Source organism: Argentina silus (genome assembly GCF_951799395.1).
Source record: "Argentina silus genome assembly, chromosome: 2".
NCBI classification, from domain to species: Eukaryota; Metazoa; Chordata; class Actinopteri; order Argentiniformes; family Argentinidae; genus Argentina; species Argentina silus.
Genome location: NC_139656.1, coordinates 14,888,183 through 14,908,548, shown reverse-complemented (window position 1 = coordinate 14,908,548; position 20,366 = coordinate 14,888,183). Strand labels below are relative to the sequence as shown.

General features: G+C 43.5%; 1 protein-coding gene across 6 annotated transcripts in view; it reads left to right on the top strand.

The window, feature by feature from the left end:
* Positions 1-20,366, top strand: part of sox6 (SRY-box transcription factor 6) — a 154,114-nt gene that overhangs the window by 63,877 nt on the left and 69,871 nt on the right. For all 6 annotated transcript variants that reach the window (XM_083697319.1, XM_083697318.1, XM_083697321.1 and 3 more), the window contains one exon: positions 12,467-12,556. In XM_083697319.1, coding sequence (XP_083553445.1) covers positions 12,467-12,556 — 90 coding nt within the window. The remainder of the gene's footprint in view (positions 1-12,466; positions 12,557-20,366) is intronic.

Below are 20,366 nucleotides of genomic sequence, written 5' to 3'. Positions count from 1 at the left end.
AGATAGGAGGAAACGGGTGTCTTAGGGAGACAAATCACAGCCAGGGAAACACAGAGAGAGGCCTGTTTGTGTTTCGCGCACAGACACACACAGACACACACACACACACACACACACACACACACACACACACACACACACACACACACACACACTCGCCATACAGTAGGTATGACCCATCAGCTGAATCTCAGCACTGGCCCTGTAGACCCTCATATTTGCATGGGACTTGATCAGGAGCTATGTACTGTAGAACAATATGGCATATTGAATTGTATTCTATGTGATTTGATTTTACTTGAAAATTTGGTAATGGCATAGGATAGTGGTGTGTGGCTGTGTGTGAGTGTGACTACATTAGCAGCCGTTTTTTAATGGCCTGGCTGTTTTATGTGACCCCTTAGTATTTGGAGTGCTACAGAGAGGGCAAAATGCTGACACACTAGAAGGCAGAGCCCATTAATGCTCCTAAATCTGTCATTGTGCTCAGTGGGAGCTGTGGCTCTGGAAATAGCTGCCTCCTTTATGCAGATTAAAGAAGTTTCAACAGGGACAGATATGGACCGGCTTTACGTAATCAGACTGGAGGTGAGGGATGTGTGTGTGTGTGTGTGTGTGTGTGTGTGTGTGTGTGTGTGTGTGTGTGTGTGTGTGTGTGTGTGTGTGTGTGTGTGTGTGTGTGTGTGTGTGTGTGTGTGTGTGTGTGTGTGTGTGTGTGTGTGTGTGAGGGGTTATACTGGGAAACTTTCTCTGGCCAGTATCGCAGTCCCATCCTCCTGGCATTGGGTTCCCAAGCATTCTCCACACATAACTGGACAAAAGAGCTGGTGTCATCTGACCGCGGATCAAAATAGTGTCAGTGTAACCCAAACCCTGGGCACAGACGGCCCCTGTGGCCCACTAATGATTTCAGGGCACATTGCATGCTTGTTTTATAAGACGGAGGTACGTCAAACATCCAGCCAGCAGCAGATTCACCAACTCTACGAAGCCAGACATGACAGCTAACACGCTAACACGAATCCCCCGCCATTAGCATATTTGCATTGTTTTCCCACATAACAGTGAGCATTAATATTTTACACTCAACTTTGATGTCTGCCTCTTGAACAAAGAGACTGTTTAATCACTTGTGATAAAACAAATGTCGCCCCCCCTACTCCCCCACCCCCCCACCCCTCCAATAACATATGCCAAGAGCTGTGATGAGGATGTCAGAAGAAACAGATAGAAACATGTTTTATTGCGCTGCAAAGCTGGAGTGCTGATGATTATAATTATTCGGCGGACGCCATCTCTCTTTGGGAGTGCTCCCGATATAATTTTAAGTCTGCAGAGGTTGAGTGGTTAATATGCTTTAAGACCCTGCCATCCATTACATGTCATGAAGTTCCAATGATAGGTTAAAGTTATGAGTTTGGATTAGAATTAATGATGGCTATGGCTGGAATGAACATTTTCTCTTACCTCCAGCACCACTTATCATAATGCTGCAATTAGCGATTTGGGTGTTGAGGCCCTTCACTTCACATCCCCCTCTCCTCCCCTCTTCTCTCTCTCCCTTTCTCTCCCTCTACACACTCTCTCCACCCTCTCTCTCTCTCTCTCTCTCTCTCTCTCTCTCTCTGTATGCTTCATACAGCAAGGCCTATACTGTAAGATTGGCGTTAACTTCCAAAGTCATGGCGACCGATGAGCTCAGCCTCACATGAGATGGAAATCCTTCCACGGTCTCCTAGCGTGCCTCAGTCCGAAAGGCTCTGTCCCAGAGAGAAGGGAATGGCTGGATTGAAAAGAAAATACGGCTCCCATTGTTGCGGAACCATTCCGGAACAATAGTGCATTGAGACGCTTAGCTGTGGGCCAGCAAAGGGGACTTCCTAGAAATAGGAATTCTTAACTGTTTGAAGTACTATGGTTACTTCATCATCTCAATTCTCTCTGCTTTGGCTGCCCAAGTATCATAAATGTCTATTCTGTGCTATTGTGTGCTGCCTCTGATAGATAGAGATGTTGAATACATAAACCACAAAGCAGAAATGGTTGAGCCCTTGCATTTGAGCATACTTTTTACATGCATTGCTGAGACCTCAACCAATTATGAATTTTTGCACCACAACAGTTAGTTGTTTGTGTGTGTGTGTGTGTGTGTGTGTGTGTGTGTGTGTGTGTGTGTGTGTGTGTGTGTGTGTGTGTGTCTGTACTGTATCTGTTCAAGTGTATGGTGAAAGTGGTGCTTCTGGTTGCATGCTTGTGCTGTTGTATGGGCTAGAGAATGGAGGTCATCATCTAAAAATAGTGACCTTTGTACTTGCTGTCCACAGAGCAATGTGTACGAATCCTGAACTCTGACATCCCAGTAAACAGAGCTGGCTGCATGTTTACATAAACATAAACAGCTTTAATTGCTGCTCGTTTCAAACTGAATGTAAGACTGCAACTAGCAAATATTTATCCATTAATTAGACAAATGAATCACAATTCATTGTTTTTACTTAAATTCCAACACACACATTATTAGTAGGGTGATAGATAACAGAAAAAAAAACATTCATAGTCATATAGACAGTCAAACAACATATTTTAATCTCAATGTTTACACACTGTAGTACAGTATGTGTCTCTTATTCAGCTGACACCAAGACTATTCCATTATTATTCTTGTACTGTAATATGTCGTTACTGTAGCTTTCTTAATTTTACTACAGTATCACATCTTTTTCTTCAGGCAGTATTTCAATTCTGTGTATACTGCTTGAGAATCTCTGAAGCACATCGGAGTTGCCTGACGTTTATGATGAAATAAAGTTTGGGTGACTATGCTAGACACTTGGCTTCACAGCAAAATGTAATGCATTCATGTGGATCCTATTAGTCTCTTTTTGTCCTTGTAGAGTCTCAGGCACCCATTAATTTAGTAAATCACACTGAGCAGCCATGATCACAGTAAGTGGCGTTATCCACACATACTTCTTATTAATTTCACATAGATGAATGTTTTGGAGCATTGATTAGTAGAAGAGTTTGTGTCTGACAGTTAGATTGCAGGGTACCCAACAAAAAATGGCTCCACTGCAAGGTACCCAGTAATTTAATTCTTGTGCAAAATGATTATAATTTATTACAGTGTGTGGACCCTAATGATTACCGACATCAAATGGAAATTATAAATTGAAATTAAGTCCACATATCTCCCTACTGCTAATGCTCATCTTCAGTGTTGAACCCCTCATCAGCAACAGCTGAAGTTTCAGCACACGCAACCTCCCTCCCTCTCGCTCTCTCTTTGTCTCATTTTACTTTAAATTTCCATCTTACATCTTATGATAGAGACTTACTTATTTAAATGTTTAACAGATTTGTCAATTTAAGCTGTCCAATTTTCATTTTGGTGTTTTTCCCCCTCTGTATTGAGTATCAGTAAACAAACTCTGTACAACATGTATGCTGTATATATATATATATATATATATATTATATATATTATTAAATTATTATTTCACCTTTTTTTTTTAGGTGAGTGTGCTCAAGGGGCTTTTTAAAAGGCTATTTTTAACAGATGTGGAGCAGGGTCAGTGCTGGAATATCCAGGATGTTCTAAGAACTAATTTACAAAGAATAATACTGTGGAATGAAATAAACGCTGGACAGTGTTTTGATTGCTTCTCAAAATTCAAATTATTTTTGAACAAAATGCCAGATGAATACGTTTCAGGAACTCTGAATGCCTCAATCCAGTCTCGAGTGGCTTGAAAATTCTACAGGGGGCAAGCCCCGAACCAGTTTAATATCTTTTTGTTAAAAAAAAGTAGCAACTGGTTTTCATATACTTTGTCAATTATCAGCATCGAGAATGAAATGTAGCATTTGAACAGCACGGCAGACAGGGCAGACAGACTCCCACTGCAGCCTGAATGAGGACTGTTGTGGAGAGAGGGGAGGAAAAGTTCATTCCGCTATCCAAGCATTTAATGGTCCTACTTCTTAAAAGTGACCTTGTGGGGTAGAGAGCCGAGCTGCAGCACAGCGGCTCCTTCCAGCTGCACACATGGCATCCATCGGGGGCACAATCACGCACAGTCCCAACACCTCAGGCTCGGACATATGTTGAGTTTTATTTCATTCTTCTGACATTAATCCTATTCACCAGCTGTTCTGCCAGCTGCCACTCTCAGGCTTAAGAGGAGATTGCAGTTTTGGGGGCTCTGAGTACTGGTTTATCTTGGCTCCTCATCTCCCCTCACTAAGTTTTGATTGGATTTTTACCCCTAACCCCCCCCCCCCCCACCACCACCACCACCACCACCTCTCTCTTCTTTCTCCAGGTTCCTTGAGTTGCATACTTCCTTGCTATCTTTCTTGTTTTCTTTCAACTTCTTATTTTTTTCTCTTCTACTTCATGTAGATAAGAAGGCTTTAGGGCTGTGTTTAAAGCTTGCATCCAAGCCTTTTCCTGGCCCAGGGCCTATGGTAGGATGCTGGGCGACGGTGCCTTAGTGTTCCCTGCCCTGCCTCTCCAATGGCTCCCATTTATAATTCACACACAGCCCTTTCATATGGTCACCGCTTTCCCTGAACAGGCTACACAGAGGCTCTGTCCTGGGGGGTAAGGTAGCTGGCAACCCCCCTCTGCCTACGCAGGCTAGCCAGCTGTAGCTCCCTAGCCAGTCCCTCTGGTCTAGACAGAGAAATTTCACACTCTTAGCTAACGAAGGAGGGAATCTCACTTGGAAGGGAGGAGTGTCTTCCCCCTAGTCCTCTGGTAGCTCTTAGCATTAGACTTGCCTTTGCCTTGGTCTTAACAGTTATGATTATTGACATATCGGGCCTGACATATTTCACATTTATGTGCATTGTCTGGGAGCATTTTCCACTGTTCTGTCTGTCACTTCTGCTGAAGTACTGCCTTACGCTTGGCGGGCCGCAGCCACATGAATTGATCATTGCTCACTGCTCACTTTAATAATTCAAGGGTGATTGCCACAAAGTCCCGCAGTAAAATGGATTGGGAGAGGTCATATGTTGCCCTGCTCAAGAGGTGAAGCCTCTTGGGGACGGTTAATTCATATATGCTTGATAGACACGTGTCCTATTTAGAGAGGTCAGGCCTGGGTGTGCGGATACGGCTTCCTTGAAGGGCCGGGTCACTGCTTAGCACCTCCGCTCCTATGGATAAAGAGAATGTGGTTTTCTCAGCAGCATGGCTAGCCTGTGGACATTATGCAGCCCGCTTGGACTCGGACTGTTCTCTTAATATAACAAACTATTATGACTATGTTCATTTGTTCATTTACACTGAGGACTCTTATGCCCATGTGTTTACCATTACCATTCAGGTGGCTCTCAGGGTCCCTTTAAGTGTGTGTTTTCAGGGGCAGGGATTGTTTAGCCATATGCTCATCTCATTAGCCAAAGCTCCAGATGACCCTTGACCTTCAGACAGAGAGCTCAGACCACGCCCCTACACACACAGTAAGGTATGCTGTGAGGGGGGGGTTACTTCTTCTCTCCCAGCCTCAGATGGAGAATTTCAGGCAGGTTTGATTCTATTTATAGAGGCTGTTGACAAGCTGGAGTCATGTCTATAGGAGGGCCTACAGGTGACTAACAGGGGAAGCTCACCAAGTGGAATAATGAATTAGGTGTCAATTAAATCAAGCCTTCCCTAGAGGTGCAGGTGCTCCACAATGTACTGACACATCTCAAGGAGCCGGGCCTCTTCACCCATGCATGCCAACACCGCCATTTGCATATTAAAGAGCTGAAATTATTTAACTGAAGCAAAAAGTCTTGTGGAAATGATCAAGGTTATTAAAACTGTTGACAAGGAGGGAAGGTAATTGCCTGAAAATGAGCGACGAGGCACAGTTGTACACAGAAAAGTGTTGTGTTTTTTTTTTCTTCTTCTCTCTCCCCCTATTTAGTGTTAGCATTGTGCGCCGTCGCCCGGGTGTGTAACCTATTACGTTTAGATTGCTCCCTTGCAATTAGTGCCCTTTTTGTCCTCACTTCAATAACGCCATGATTATGGAGACTTCAGGAGTATTTTTTGCCGCAGCCAACAGCTGTTGTCTCCGGGACTACCGGTCGGATGACAAAACATGTTTTCTCACGGCATTTCACTTTCCTGCCTGCTTCTTGTAATTATTGTGTTTTATTTGCTGCGATGATGGGGTCTTGTTTTTACTGCTTCTGTGATTAAGATATTCACAAGATTCAGAAGAATTTGTGTGAATCTTTTTTTGGGGTGAATCTCAACTTTTGAGTTTGTTTTCCATACAACGAACTGTAGGGTAGAATGAGGGAGAAGAGAGACTGTCAAGTTAGATGCTTATTGTCTAATTGAAATAAGATCTTTCAGTGTCTCTCAGAGTTGAAAATATATTTAAAAAATATCCATATTGAGGTTGGAAATGTATTGAGTCATTTTCATGTAGAGAAGAGGAGAATATCTACAATTGTCCTCAGCGAATGAAACAAGTTTTATCCTCCTAACTTTGACAGCCCCTGCGCCTGGCTTCAGCTACATTTTCATTCCACTGCCCTTTCTTTTTCCAATATTATTAAAAGCACTTGAAAGTGCTCAGAAGGTAATTATAAACCTAACTACCACTATTTGTATGAGTATGTCCTCCAGCCTACGAATGCTTCTAAGTGCACGAGACCACTCCTACTCTGAAAAATCTCTCTCTCTTTCTCTCTCTCAGGCCCCTTTTCTCTCTCTCTTAATGAAAGCTATCCTCAAGCAGCCCACTACATCGTTACACCGACTCTGTTTATAGAGCTCGTCCGTTCAGAGGAGGAAATTATTTATATGGCCAATGTCAGTTGATCATTGATTTGGTAATTACATGTTTCCCCTTGAGGCCGGGCCCACTGATATACAGACCTGATGCTAAGGGGGGAAGTCTTTCTTCAGTCCAGACTGATGTCAGTGACTGATGACTCCTTTGACTCTCTCAGATACCTCTGCACTCTCTGCCAATGACAGGCCGTCTCTCAGAACAGAGTGAACACTCAACCGCCAGAACTACACTACTGCATATCTCCATAGAGAAGAACTATAGTACTGCATATCTCCATAGAGAAGAACTACAGTACTGCATATCTCCATAGAGAAGAACTACAGTGCTGCATATCTCCATAGAGAAGAACTACAGTACTGCATATATCCATAGAGAATAACAACACAGTGGATATATCAGAGTGGTGTGTGTGGCTGTAGTGTGTAGTTGTGAGGCGTAGGTGGAGGGGGTGGTGGTGGGGGGGGGTCCTGGCAGGGTCAGAGTGTGTGTCATCCTGGTCTCAGTATGAGGATTGATGAGGGGGAAGAGCTCCTTCCTGTTTAGGGGATTACAAAAAGCGTGTGAGTGGAGTGGGCAGGGTGGTGGTGGGGGGTGAGGGGGCATACAGTAGGCAGATGTGCTGCTGGCATAGGGCCACTGGGCACCTGGAGGACACTCAGAGACTTCCCCTGCAGGGAGAAAACCACAGTCTGGTAATGACTGGGAACACCTACAGTACAGTAGAGGAGAGTGTCGCTACAACTCAACCTGAGGAGAGACATATACTGTGCCTCATGTGACTTTAATGTGCTGTTGGGTGATATCCCAATACCAATCGGGAAAGTCATTTGAAGAGTAGATAACAGCATATCATGAATCATTAAGATCTCCTTTTTACGGACCATTTCAAATCCAAATTGACAAGATTTGATTTGCCTGTTAGTGTATTTATTTGTGCCTTCTGTGTTCAGCTCAATGATTTGAACTTAACCACAGCTTCCGATGATACACTGATTGAACCACTCTGTTTAGGGCCGCAATAAAACAATAAATTAGCTAACAGTCTCCCTTTAGCCTGGCGCATGCAGAAGCATTTACGGCCAGCTTGCACTCAGTTTATTAACAGTAACTTATTACAATATGCACAATAAAACACTAATTCAGTTTATGAATTGTTGCTTTAAAATGTCAGTGAGAGAGTGTGTACAGTATTTCTTCATCTCATAAAGACGGGCTAGAGTCTGGCAGTGTCAGGTAAGATTGTCAGCGCTTTACCTGCCTCTCTGAGTGTTCCACTGTTGTGGTTTTGTGTCGAACATGGTATTCTGGCAGTGTCCACCGCCAGGTGCTGAAAGCTCTGTTTATACCAAACACTGTCCCAGAAACATGCCTTTGTTCAGATTTATGAGGATCATTAGCCATGTTTTTAATGTTAGTGAAAGGCTGCATCTAATCTCATTGGTTCATCTCGGCTGTAGGTGTCTCAATCCCTCTGCCTGCTCACCCACATTACAGAGATTAGAGGAACGATGCATGGACAGGTTGTGTACCTTGAGATCACTGCAGAGATAGCAGATAAACATATTGTAGTTGGCAGTATCAAGTTATTGTCTGGAGGCTTGTTGGTGGATGTTAACATTTCTGGATTGTGACATGGCTATATAGGAAACTACATAGAAAGAAACTAGTAAAAAGGAGACAGGGCCTGGATCCAGCTCCAGCGCTGGCCCTAGAAAACACGCAACGAGGAGGCCCAAACTGGCTTAGGGGTGCTGCTGATCCAATTCCTCCTTTAGGGGAATTCATTTTGGACCCATACTGGAGTAGTTTTGTCTTGTGTGTTGTTATCTGGGCTAGCTGCAGAGTGGTGAGGGTTGGTGCCAGGCGGAGATCCCCAGAGGCCCATGGTATAGCTGGGGCCGGAGGAAGTTGGTCGGGGTCCAGTGGGGCCAGCCGGGCTCGGTGACAAGCTGAGCTGTCTAACCAAGGGGACGCTGGGAAAATGTAAATAAGAGACCGATAAGGGCTATTGTTTTCATTCCATTCTCATCCCTGTCTCAATGGGCCGCTCCAGAGCTGCAGAGAGCACTTTATCTCAGAGGAGAAGAGAGAGAGAGAGGGAAGGGGGTGGGGGGTGGGGGGGGGGGGGGGGGGAGGAGGAGGAGGAGGAGGAGGAGGAGAGAGAGAGACAGATTTAGAAGGCCCCTGTAGGAAAGTAGAAAATAAACTCAATGGGATTCTTTTCTATGACAAGCCAACTACTTAATCCACTGTCTGACGACTGTAGTACCTCTCTGCCCACTTACATATAGACAGTAATATTACAGTATGACTTCATTGTGTTGGTTTAGAGATTGTTAACATCAATCTGACCGTGAATTTTAAAGACCATTCTAATTCTTTGTGTTAAATACTGCTGGTTTTGATACCAATGAGGTGAGATAAAACTGGGAACACAGTAAGTCACTGTTGGTCTTAAAATGAACACAGTGCACCTATATTTCTCACATCCTCCACATCTTGATAGGACACTAAGTCTTATTGTGATATTAAGCAGTGTTTCCATTGGCATGTACAATCTTTCCAGAGAAGACAGACAGGAATTTGAGAAATTAAAACAGTGCTCCTACTATTAATCTAAAAAGATTTCGCCTTTATATGGGTGCTTTGAAACAAGCCAGACGACTCGGTCGTTTAGTGTGTATTTTCCTAAAGAGCATGCCTGCGTGAAAATTTCACAGAAAACCCAATGTGGACGCCTGTTTTGTTCATGTTGTTGGTTAGAGCATTGAAAGGTGTTCATAAGTTATTTTATAGAGTAATCCAGGCCATTATTCACCTCTTCCAGGTGGAGGAACAGAAAGCCCAGGCTCTCTCTGACACATTCCAGCTGTAGCTTCTCCTGTTGGAGGGGCTTGGCAGGCCGTGTCTGGCCTGGGGTCGTGGATTGAGGTGCTGTATGGAGGAGTTGAGGGAGGGAGGGAGGGAGGGAGCGGCCACTCTCAGGGGAGGGGGTGGGGGGGTGGAGTTGAATGGAAGCTGGCACCACATTATCTCCAACAGTTGGTGCATTCCTTAATGATCAAGTGCTGGAGCAGCATCTGTGCTGTGTGTGTGTGCTGTGTGTGTGTGTGCTGTGTGTGTGTGTGCTGTGTGTGTGTCTGTGTGTGCGTGTGCGTGTGCATGCGTGTGAGTGCATATTTGCATGAGTGTGGGTGAGTGAGTGTGTGTTTGTTCGTTTACCCTACCACAGCATTGTGCCTGAGGGGAAGAGTGTATTGCTGTTGTAGTATTGTTGTATCTATAGTGAGGGTTATTATCTGGGGGAGTGCCTTGATGGGGATATGTCCGGGAGAGGAAGCTCTCCATGCCCTCAACCCCTGTGTCTTACACACACACACACACACACACACACACACACACACACACACACACACACACACACACACACACACACACACACACCACCACCGCAACCCTCTTTTTCCAGGGTCAGGGGCACTTTTCAATCCCCAACTCACAGGGACAAACTGTGAGTTTGGGATTGAAAAGTCAATAAAGCAAAAGTAATGTTATAATGACCTGAGCTGGAGATGTCCTGTCGGCCCCCTCCGCAATGGAGGAAGTGGACAATCAAACAAAATGGTCACCCCGCTTGATCTTTTTTAAAACCATCCTTAAACAGGGGCAGAGAAGCCATTGACCCCCCATTACTCCCAGTTCCTGTGAAGTAGATGTGTTTTCGTGGGGAGCTATCATGTTTGGTTTGTTGAACTGGAGGGTGAGGACATTACATCAGGATAAAAGGAATCATTGGCTTGTATACATTCTTGACTTTAAATCTCTCCTCTGTGTTTGAGAGAGAGAGAGAAAGGATAATGATGGCAGAACAAGCACAAACCATGTACGGTATTTCATGTGTCTTCCCCTAGATCTCTCTCTCTCTCTCTCTCTCTCTCTCTCTCTCTCTTGCTATCTCTTTTCCTCTTGCATTTTTCTACTTTTGCAATATTCAACATGTACAGTATCTGAAATAATACCATAAGATATTATGTGCATAATTGCCTGAGTGTTCTATTGCCTCATGAACACATGACAAATACAATAACCTGAAAACACAAAGCACTTGTGAGAGAGGATCCCTTAAGTCATCTACAACACTTATGTGCTTATGAATTGTGCCCTTTTGTTGGAAAAGTGCCTTCACAAATGAGCCATTGTCAGAGGAGTGGTTAAACCATTCCTTATGGTGCCCCAGGGCTTTCTGTCGCAGTGAAAGAATGTCTGCTCTTTGCCCCTTTTTCAGTGTGAACAAACCCCAGTCTTACTCTGCCATGATGTCATCTTCATGCAACACTGGAGCAATATCTGTTTAGTTTCTGTTAACAAGAACAATTATTTAGGTTAATACAAGAGAAGCCACCGAAAGTCAGCTTATAGTTCTATGTTTAGTAAAGTAGAATTTATTCCTGGAAAGACAAGAATTCTTCTTCTATCTGTCAAGCCATAACCAACTGTATGAAAGGAGTCCATAGTTGGACTACAGTATCAGTCAGACTTGTGGATATAGGCTAAGTCTCCTCTGGCAGAGAGAGAGGGAGACAGCATGGCCCTGCTCATCCTGGTGAAGTGGTCGTCTGGGCTCGGGGGGGGGCAGTTCAGATGGGGGGCAGCGTGTCTTGGGAGACTGGGGTTCATGGTGGTGGGGTGGAGGAGTGGTAGGGGGGCGGTGGTGTTTGATGGGAACAGGCTGACCCCAGGAGCGGCGTGGGGATCGGCGAGCAGTGTGTTCTTTATCAGTGACCCCAGCGACAGCGCAGCAGATTCCTGCCATTCCTTCCCCTGATTCATTGTCTGCCGGACAAATGTTAATTGTCTTCATCACCGGGCCAGCTGTGCGAACCCACTAGGACACCTCTCCCCCCTGTCTCACCCCTTTACCTCCCCCCTTAATGTCTGTCTCTGCCCTTACCATCCCCGTAACGTCCCACCCACCCCCCCCCCCCCCCCCAGCCTCACCCCATCTCTCACATGTCTGCCTCACCTCTTCTTCAAAGCACTCCGTACGAATGTCTGTGTGTATGTTTGATTCTCAGATTGATAGCAATATTTTTTAACTATCCTGCTAGAAGGTTCTTAGTTGCGGTTAGTATGTTCTCTCAGAATGACAAGTGACACTTCTTCTCTACTGTGAAATGTTGTCAACGTTTTATTTTGACCCTTGGGAAAAAAACAACTGTAGTGTAGGAGGGTGTGTACAGTATTAGCATACTCAGCTAGATTTGACACATCAAAGTGTTGATTAGCCTTATTAGTCTTGTTAGTTGTACTTGAGAACGGAGGCATGCGTCAACAACTAACAGTTTCCTCATGTCGATGACAACAGACAGAGAGACACCTCCGTTGTACTGTGTTAGCCTACTGAACCTCTGTTTTTTTATAGGAGGGAAATGTTTCAAGGCTTGTTTTCATTGTTATACAAATACCAGTAATTCGATTTAAACAGATATTAAATGAATGAAATTGAAACCTCCATAATACGATCGTGAAAATCAAAACACATCAAAATCTAATTTAGATTTTTGAAACTGTATCCCCTTTTGGAAAATAAATCTGGGAGAATAGTGGATTTCAAAAATAAAAGCGTTGAAAGGTTTATTTTATTTTTCCGTGCCTTTCAGACTCCACTTGCATGGACAACCTTCTGTCAAAAGACTGGAAGGAGAAGATGGAGAGGCTCAATGCAAGCGAGCTTTTGGGAGAAGTCAAAGGTAAGCTTGCGTGCCACAGTCACTCCAAAACCGCAGCTGTGTAAAGATCTGTCCTAAACGATCTTAACAAATCCTTCATTCCTTCTGGACATACATAATCTATACATAATCCAAGAAACAGGCCTGCGCTCTGAAATGAGGCAAAAGCCCTTGGCTCTCTTCCCCACTTCCCCACTCTGCACTCCTCTACTGTGTCTCTCTCTGTCCAGATTCCCGCTCTTGAAATTCCAACCCATGTCCACGTCTGTCGGTCATTGTACGTGTCTGCGGGTTAGTGTTTGATAAGAGCTGTTGTCTGTTTGTTTAAAGACTAGAGACAGACAGTGGTACTGACACGCAGTGGGTTCATGCCGATCCTGTGATTGTTGAACGCAGCTTGAGAGAGTGTGCTTGATGTAAACAGAGTATGGAGGAGATGAGAGGAGAGGAGAGGAACGGAGGGGAGTGGGGAGGAGAAGAGAGGAGAGAAGAGAAGAGAAGAGAAGAGAAGAGAAGAAAAGAGAAGAGAAGAGAAGAGAGGAGAGAAGAGGAGAGGAACGGAGGGGAGTGGGGAGGAGAGGAGAGGAGAGAAGAGAAGAGAAGAGAGGAGAGGAACGGAGGGGAGTGGGGAGGAGAGGAGAGGAGAGAAGAGGAGAGGAACGGAGGGGAGTGGGGAGGAGAGAAGAGAAGAGAAGAAAAGAGAAGAGAAGAGAGGAGATCTGACAGGAATGTCTTGACTCTAGCGGTGAACGCCCTGCGTAGAGCTATACTCAGCTCAACACAACGGTCCCTCCAGATCAGTGTTGTTGACGGGGGTAGGTGGGCCTGGGCTGGGTCCTTAGCACTGACTGTTACTAAGAAGGTGTTTATGTAGTAAAGGAAGGCACAATACCAGCTGCCTGATAACACCAGGCTCTCACTAGCTCCAGCTCCCTCTCTCTCCCCTCCCTCTTCTCTATCAGTCTCTACCCTGCCAACGCCCCATATCTCATGGCTGTTCCACTGAACATAGAATTGTACATACTATATTTATGGATTTGTGTATTATTATATCATATTATTCATATTAATAGAATCCTATTTCTGTGTACAGTATCCCTATCATTTAAATCAAACATACTGTAACAATGTAAAAAGTAGCACTGCAGGTCTTTTCTAATCTTAAAAAATATACTCAAGACACCTGGAAACAGAATTCTGTCTGTCGATGCACTGCTAATGTTTTACATTTTTTTCCACTTTAATAGCTCTTTTTATCATACAAGGCATGCAATCATAAATAATATTGTCCTTGGTTTTAATTATCGGATTACATTTTCTCTGTGTGCCGAGAAGAAGAAAAAAACAGTTGAATGTTCTAATAAGTGTATTCATCGGCAATAACCTTAATGAACTGAAATATAAATCAATGCTTAGTGAACTAGATTCATTGTACATGCCCTAGTATATGCCACCGTAGATCAAAGTGCAGTGGGTAAAATGTTTAAAATGATTTAGCCTTTTGAAAGCGGATCTATTTAAATTACTGGGTATTTTTCCGTTTGATAAATGGGAATGGGGTGAGGTTACTCAGTGCTGGCATAAACAGGTAGGAACCCAGATAATACTCCCTGTGGCCTCTGTTGATTCTACACTAGACTTACAAATCTAAATACCTTTCCCCGCTATCACACCGGCAGTGCCTTAGCTTTTTAATTAGCATGCCATTTCATATGACTGTAGACATTTCAAAGGCCTGCTTTGTGCTCCCCCTTACAAATGTCTCTCTCTGCGTTTGAAGTCTGCCTGATGTAAATACTGGCAATTAAAAAGAAGCCCAGGGTTGGAGATTCACAAGGTCTGCCTAATTAAAACACAAACAAAGGCACCAAGCAGAAAACACCTTATGATTAAGATCTAAAGTGTTATGATAAATCAGAGGTTGAATTAATTGTTAGGTTAAAATCAATACAAAGGGCAAGCCCTCGTGTAGGTTTAAATGAATGGAGGAGAGTCGGAGATAAAGGCTGACATCCAGATAAAAGCAACCTACCGCCCGTCTGGCCTTGCCAGGCACTCTCCTCAGCGTTGACATTGAATCTAAGACCAATGGCATTGTGTCTTCTATCCAGATCTCATCTTTTGTGACATTGTTCCGTCGTTACAAAGAGATTGCTTTTTATGTTCAAAGATAAGTAAAGTAAAATATTACATTTTTCCCCTTTTGAACCCAATGACTGGTAATTCATGTTTTTTTTTTTCCTTTCTCCTTTCCTCCCTCACACCTTCGAGTTAGTTGCATAGAATCTAAAAAGTGTCTTACTTGACTTATTGCTCAACTACTTTTTTCACCTTAAAAACCTGTCAAGGAACCTTGCTCTATTGTTGCCGTGGCATGAGGAGGGTTTTAGTTGGTTGAGACTCGCTGGAGAAAATCTCATCCCCCCTCTCTTATAGAATCAAAAATAATAGGTGGAACAGAATTTGACCGAGGGCTTCACCCATGAAAAGAACTACATTCTTTTCACTGCGCTTGTGTTAAAACATGCCCAGACAAAGTTTATCCTCTTGGGGGTGAAACACAAAGTACAGTCAACAAAACAATGATATCAACAACACCTTTGAGGTTTGCTTTCCTTTATCTCACACCCAGTCGAACGCAACCAAACATTTAGTGATACCTCAGTAATTACGCTGTATTGTCATGTGGTTTTCTACCCTGAAATGAGGGGTAGAACTGGAGTTTTTTTCTCTGTAAAATGGAGTCAGTTTAAACTTGTACTATGAAACTGTACATCTATGATCCAGGAGAGGACACATGCTTAACAGAGACATAGAGAATAGAATGATTTGGGGTTTAATGATTTCAACCCTTTATCGGCCTTGTCCTGTGAGCTGTTAGAGCTTAGCAGCTGCAGGGGGAAGAAGGGAGGGAGGGAGGGGAGGGAGGGAGGGAGGGCTATGGTTTGTGAAGGAGAATTAGTGGCGGATTGCTTTTCACCCGCCGATTCCAGAGGTAACTGTTTGTTATTATACCTGAGCTTAGCTGTCAATCAGGAGGAACGATGAGGAGAGAGATGAGATCTCCTGAACAAAACCACAAAGCAAGAGAGGAGGGAGGCCGGCTGGAGGGGCTCCAAACCACAGAAAGTGTGTGTGTGTGTGTGTGTGGGGGGGGGGGGGGGGGGGTGAGAGAGAGAGAGAGACAGAGAGAGAGAGAGACCTGTGCCATGGCTTCTCAGATATGAGGCTGTTTTAATTATGGCCCTTCAAAGAGATCTCTGTCTGCAGAAGCTGTGCCACAACTGCAAATATATTTCACACATCATGTTAAGTTTCTAGTAGACTCCTGTGCTTTAGTCTGGCTGTAGGTGCTTGTACACATTTTTAATGATTCGGGGGTGGTTGATTTGAGCGCTTTTTTTTGCTTTAAATTGAACATTTATTTTGTTTTTTTAAATATATATTTTAGGGCCATGATATTGTCTGCCTATTATGTTTTAAAGGGGAACTGGATGGGATTTAACTATTCCTATTCCTCAGCATATGTCAGTAAAAAAAATGATGATGTATTTAATGTAAATTCCACTGGAACATGAATGCAGTTTTATGGGGGGAAAGGGTTGGTAAAATAAGCTCTCCCTGTGCAGTGTGGCTTTCATTCATTCTCAATCAGCCTCTTTGAGCTGCATACACTGCAGGGCTGTTTCACTTTCCCTCCAGCACTCCAGTGTCCCCAGCCCCCTGAAAAAAAAGCAGAAGAAAAATGCCAAAGCATTTACTCAACTGACCCCAAAAAAAGTGGTTGCTAAATTGGAACACAAACTGCATTGATTCTCTCCGAAGGTTTGATCAAAAATGAAGCTCAGCATTGTACATTTGCGTTAAAATGGCAGTTTGAATTCTATATACACCAAGATCAAGCCTCTTGCAGTCTCATAATCAATTTGCGGATGCTGTGTACATGACAGTGGCGGGTGTGCACATGGGCAGTCCTGTGGCAGGCAGATAAGTGGAAGCTGTTTAGGAGGGGAGCGCGGCCGCGCTGCAAGGGGGCCAGGGCTGGGCCGTAGCTGAGACTGATTTGATGCTGGTCCTACCTGGTCGGGCTGTTCCCTGTTCGTCCCAACAGACACAGAGGGGCTACTGTCTGAACACAGAGCTGAGCTTGTTCAGCCAGCTGGGTTTACTTCAAAACACGATTATTCAATTTAACATTCAGCTTTATTCTTAATGGCCCCAATAAAGTGGGGAGCAAATGCCAATGTAGATATACAACACTAGATCTGTAAACATGCAGATATGCAGCGCTAGATCTGTAAACACATACATTAACCACAAGCATATTTTCGAGTGTGAGGGAGGGTCGTTTTTATTGGCCTCCAAAAATATTGGTTTCCTCACCTAGTTTCTTTTTGAGACCTACTATTGCAAATCCATTTACTATAAAATACTGCCCTAATTTTGATGTACAGTAAATCATCTATTTCATTTCCAGTATAGTTTTTTTTGATAAATATAACCTGTGTTTTTTAAAATATTATGAATAACAGCATAATGGAGTTGAAGCTAGTGTATAGCAGTGTGTTTTTAGGCTGATACTTTACTACAACCAGAGATCTGAGACATTGTTCCTGTGAGAGGGAGGAGGGACCTCACTTAGCCCATCACACACACTGAAATATTCCTCCACTTCCCCCCAATTCAAAAGTGCCACAGTTTGCATTTTTCCCCTTAACACTTCAATAGTCAACTGTTTGCCCTGTGTACCCAGGTGAAATATGAGACACACTAAATCATTATTCTGCCGCATTTGCGAGATGAATGTACGTATGGGAGATTTGCACTGCGTTTTTCTCCTCTAATGAATTGAGGAATTTCGCTTGTGGCGTTTGCTCCCTGCAGAAAGGAACACCTTGTCTGAGAATCTCTCTCTCTCTCTCTCTCTCACTCACTCTCCTCTGTGTTTTAAATGTAAACAGGTAAACAGGAGTGTTTTGGAGGCGTTTTGTCCAGCCTCCCCTGGTCCTCTGGGTTGGTGTGGGCAGAAGCCTGGTGCCATGCCACCACCCATGGGCCCTGACGAGGCATGATAAATGGCTGGGCATTTCAAATATTTTTTATTTGATTGTAATTCAACTTCCCTCTCATTTCAGTTTCTTTATACAAAGAAATTAATTAACCTTTTTTATTAAATATTTAATTCAGTTGCCCTGCCGCAAAGCTAAATTGCATCCTCACAGCCGTGTAATGCTGCTTAAGCACTGGCTGGTACTGTACAGTATGGCCGGGCTGGGTTAGTACATGTCACGCTGGATTTCCCACTACACGACACGACACAACGGTACGCTATGCGACACGATGCTATGCTACGCTATGCTACGCTACACTACGCGACACGACGCTACACTACACTTTACTACACTACACTACAATACACTACACTACACTACAATACACTACACTACACTAAACTACACTACACTAGACTTTACTACACTAGAACACACTACACTACAACACACTATAATACACTACAATACACTACACTACACGACGCTACACTACACTTAACTACGGTACAACACGCTACACTACGCTTCGCTTCGCTACGCTACGCTACACTACACTATACTACACTACACTATACTACACTATACTACACTACACTACACTACACTACACTACACTACGCTACAGGCTTGCGTCTCCTAGTCCCCAGAGTACTCTCCTTTTCCTCCAGCTCAGAGTCTATGTGACACAGTGTTTGTGGACTGACTGTGATACGAGATATAGTCAATATGTACAGTGGCTGTCAATGACAGTATGTAGAGTAGCTGTCAAGGACAAACCCATCATGCCATCTCCCCTATTTGGTTCAAAAGAAAGAAGCAAACAATGCTTTAAACATGAAGTGTACAGTGTATACAGTTGCCGAGACCAATGGAACGGTTCGCTGCAAAAGAACACAATCGCTTCCTCCAATTAATTTACTGTCGAGGTTTTCTTGATTGTGACAACTCTTCGTTTCCTGTTGTTGGCTAGTCTAATGTGATTACATTTCTTTGCTATTCATCAGAATCGGGGACTCTAAATGTTCTTTATGATGACAGCAAGTCAATTTAATGTCATTTAATACCATATTACTGGGATGAAAATATTAAATGTATAATTGTTTGTCACATAACATCCTAGTGCTCTGTGTGTGTGTGTGTGTGTGTGTGTGTGTGTGTGTGTGTGTGTGTGTGTGTGTGTGTGTGTGTGTGTGTGTATGTGTGTGTGTGCAAGTGCGTGTGCATGTGCGTGTAAGTGTAAGTGTAAGCAGGTAGTGGCTAAGAGATACACAGTGTTTTATAGGAGTGTATCATCTAATAACTGTTCCCTATTAAAAGCACGGGGGATTGAAGTGTTTCGTTCAGAGGTAATATTTCCCTCTCTGAAGATGTGGCTGTTATCAGTGTTCCCTATGGTGTTATCTGCTCAGGTTGAGCTCCTATCTTCCAGCTCTGGTGAAGTACCATGTCAATGTCACAAATACACCGTGAAGTGCTGAGGCTTTCACATTATCATAATTACGCTCAAGAGGGACGCTTCCTCCATCGTTATATTATTAGCCTGCATGGCATCAGTGTTCAGTGTGAACAGCAGACCTGTGAAGTGTGCTTTTATTCATAACCTCTCAGTGTGTCAATCAAAACATTTATTGAGAAATATTTTGAAATTGTACACTTCAATCACTTGTGGATATACGCTGAAATGTATATCCTATCCAGTATATTCTTGAAGTTTAACATGCCACACACACACACACACACACACACACACACACACACACACACACACACACACACACACAAACACACGTCATTCATTATTACTTTAGTATACCAACATCAGCATAACGCAAACAGACTCAATTTCTCTCGAGTGCTTCAATCATAGTTCTACATTCACAAGTGGATTTAAAATGTTGACTGGGTGTAACCCTTTCTCGTCGATCAGGGCCTTAAACTCTCGACTCGACTCTCGTCAAGTGAACAACCCCGAAACTGGAATTCTATTTTCCAATAGAGCAGGAAGGCTGTGAGGATTGATAGTCAGATCGGTAGTCTGACATGTGTTGGTGAGTCCTTGCTCATGCTTGTTAATGATGGTTTATTGGCAGGATTAGCAGCTTTTATATCATGGCAGGGGCAGCAGGCCAGGTAAAGCAGCTGTTGCTCATATTGTCTGGCTTCTAGGGCACCCATGCACTTTAATACCATATCACTGAATCACATATGGCCTCAGAACGTTGTTGAACAAGTGGATACGACCTGAAACCATAGTTAAAGCTTAGTCAAATCTGTGAAGCCATAAAACAACCTTTTGTTATCTTTTTTCTTGTTTAGCGTTATTTGCTCGTAGCCAGCTGTTCCATTTCTGTGGGTTAATTAGGCTGTGTAGGAAACATATTTAGTATATAGCTTTATGGATAGTATGAGTTCAAATTTTAGAATGTTGTTATTGTATAGTTTTATTTGAAAGGTGTAATCCTCATGGGGATATTTACTAGGGAATATTCACATAATACCATAGCATGATATCACCTTGCTACTGTATCTGTTTACATTGACACTAGAAAATAAGTAAACATATTTTCATCTAGTAGATGTGTGTGTGTTTGTGTGTGTGTGTGTGTTTGTGTGTGTGCGTGCGCGTGTGTGTGCGTGCGTGTGCGTGTGTGTGTGTGCGCGTGCGCGTGTGTGTGTGCGTGTGCTTGCGTTCGTTCCTGCGTGCGTGCGTACGTGTGTCTTAATTCACAATAATGATTTCATAGCTTTTGGAGCCCTGAAAAATACTACGCCATAGA